At 60.5% G+C, this 2,096-nt stretch overlaps 1 protein-coding gene across 4 annotated transcripts in view; it reads left to right on the top strand.

Moving 5' to 3' along the window:
* TMUB2 (transmembrane and ubiquitin-like domain containing 2) overlaps positions 1–988 on the top strand; it is a 2,458-nt gene extending 1,470 nt beyond the window's left edge. For all 4 annotated transcript variants that reach the window (XM_010561426.1, XM_010561425.1, XM_010561424.1 and 1 more), the window contains one exon: positions 286–988. In XM_010561426.1, the coding sequence (XP_010559728.1) occupies positions 286–646 (361 nt within the window). In that variant the 3' untranslated portion in view covers positions 647–988. The remainder of the gene's footprint in view (positions 1–285) is intronic.
* Positions 989–2,096: the final 1,108 nt, after the last annotated feature.

The raw sequence follows: 2,096 nt of genomic DNA, 5'->3' as shown, positions 1-2,096 counted from the left end.
CAGCTCTTGTGACCCCTGCCTTGTACAAAACAGCCCCCTCTCCACCATTCTGACTGAGAACAGTGGAGGGTTTTCATCCGTTTTCGCTGCGCCGCTACCCCTGTGCTTTGCCAAGGGATCTCCAAAAATAACAAGGAGGTGCCAATTTTAAAATAACGAGTTTAAAAGACGAGACAGCGTGTGGTGGCAGTGCTGTCATTGTCCCCCTGAGCCAGGACCCTCATCGATTTTACCATGGGGGGGTTTCCCCCAGCCCCATCTCTGACCTCTTCCCTCCTTCTGCAGCAAATACTTCCCAGGCCAGGAGAGCCAGATGAAGTTCATTTATCGTGGGCAGCTGCTGCAGGACCAGGGGCGGACGCTCCGCTCGCTCCACATCACGGACAACTGCGTCATCCACTGCCACCGCTCCCGGAGTGCCACCACCACCACCACCCTGCCCGACCCCAGTGCCGCTGCCCCCGATGCCGGCAGCCTTCCCCTCGGCGGGGGGAACCTGATGATCCCCACCGTCATGGTGGTGCTGGCGGTCGTCTGGTATTTCCGTATCAACTACCGTCAGCTCTTCACCGCCCCGGCCACTGTGTCCTTGATCGGCCTCACCGTCCTGTTCAGCTTCCTGCTGTTCGGGATGTACGGACAGTAGGGAACTCGACCAGGAGATGCCAGGGCCGCCCCCCGCCCCCCCCCAAGCCTGTCCCTGTGCAGCACTCGGGCAGGCACTGCTTTCTTCACCGCAATGTTATGGTGACTGGAGCTGGCACGACAAGAGCTTGGCGCGTCCTTCCCAGTCTTGGTGCTGGACTTTGTCCCCCCCCAGAAGGGGCTGTGCTCCCCCCCAGACACTGTCCTCCTCCCTCCTGGCCTCAAGCACAGCTCCGGGGAGGAGCTGGCTCTGGGGCAGGATCTTGGCCTGGGTGAACGGCGTGGTGGGTACAAGCCCAGGGCCCTGCACCGGAATGGGCTGTGGCTTCCTCCCAGAGACTTCTAAAAGCAAATAAAAGGTGTAACGTCAGCCCGAGCGCTTGCCTTCCTGCCCGAGGGGTGGCTGCCGGTGAAACCACAACTGGCTCACCACCCTGCTGCCTTCGCCATGCTTTTGGAAAGGATGTGTTAAAAAAAAAAAAAAGAAAGAAAAAGACAGCCCCATAAGTGGATTTTGGTAAATTGGTGGGAGCCAGGCTGGGCAATGAGAGGTGGGGGTACAATGGCCCTGCTTAATTACCTGTGGTTAATTAAGCAGGGTGCCAGCACCGCACAGCAGCCATGAGCCAGAGATACCAAGTCAAGATGCAGTTTTATTTACAGGGGCAGCCACAACCCACTAATGGGACACACAGACCTTACAATGGCTCAACTACCCGTACGGGATGGAGTACGTGCGCAAAAATACAAGTCTCAAGCCCAGGAGAGCCCCGGGCGGCCGCAGGCTCTGCCACATGGGCAAGGACATGGACCTGGGGGGTGGGGACGGACACGACAGGGCATATCCAAGCCCCCCCCAGCCCCATTACACCCCTTGGACCCCAAATTGCGGCACCTCTCGCAGCCGGAGGGGCTTAGGTTGTGTCGCTCACCCCCAGTCACCATGCCCTCCCCAGGCGGTTTGCAGGGCAGGGTGGGGGGGGTGCCCCATAGGTGGTCCCCCATGTTTCTGGGTGCCTGGACTCCTGTCCTCAGGCCCCAGGGCACGCGAAGGCCAGCTCAGCGTGCTCCAGTGGCCAGGCCCCCCCAGCCCAAAAGCCATGCCAGGAGCTACCGCCGACTGCAGCGGGGAGGGACTGTGCAGGGGTCCCCACGCAGCTGGGGGTTGCCCCCCCCGGGGGGTTTGGGGTGCCCAGGGCTCCATGGGGACCCTCCCCCAGGTCCTGCCACAGCACTAGCCTTTAGCAGCAGTTTTAAAACAATAGTGAATCCAGAGTCGAGAGCACCATAATTTGCAAGACCCACCAAAAGGAGTAGCCACCCCACCCTGGCATCAGGGCAGGGGGGGGACAACAGAAGCAGCCCCCCCCCCCCCGCCCCGGGACATATAGCAGAACTAGGCATGTGAGACAGCCATTGGAGGGGTACAACGGAGCAGACTGAGCCAACCC

The sequence above is a fragment of the Haliaeetus leucocephalus genome, unplaced genomic scaffold, assembly GCF_000737465.1.
Source record: "Haliaeetus leucocephalus isolate CR32 unplaced genomic scaffold, Haliaeetus_leucocephalus-4.0 Scaffold144, whole genome shotgun sequence".
Lineage (NCBI taxonomy): Eukaryota > Metazoa > Chordata > Aves > Accipitriformes > Accipitridae > Haliaeetus > Haliaeetus leucocephalus.
This window is presented reverse-complemented; position numbering and strand designations above follow the sequence as displayed.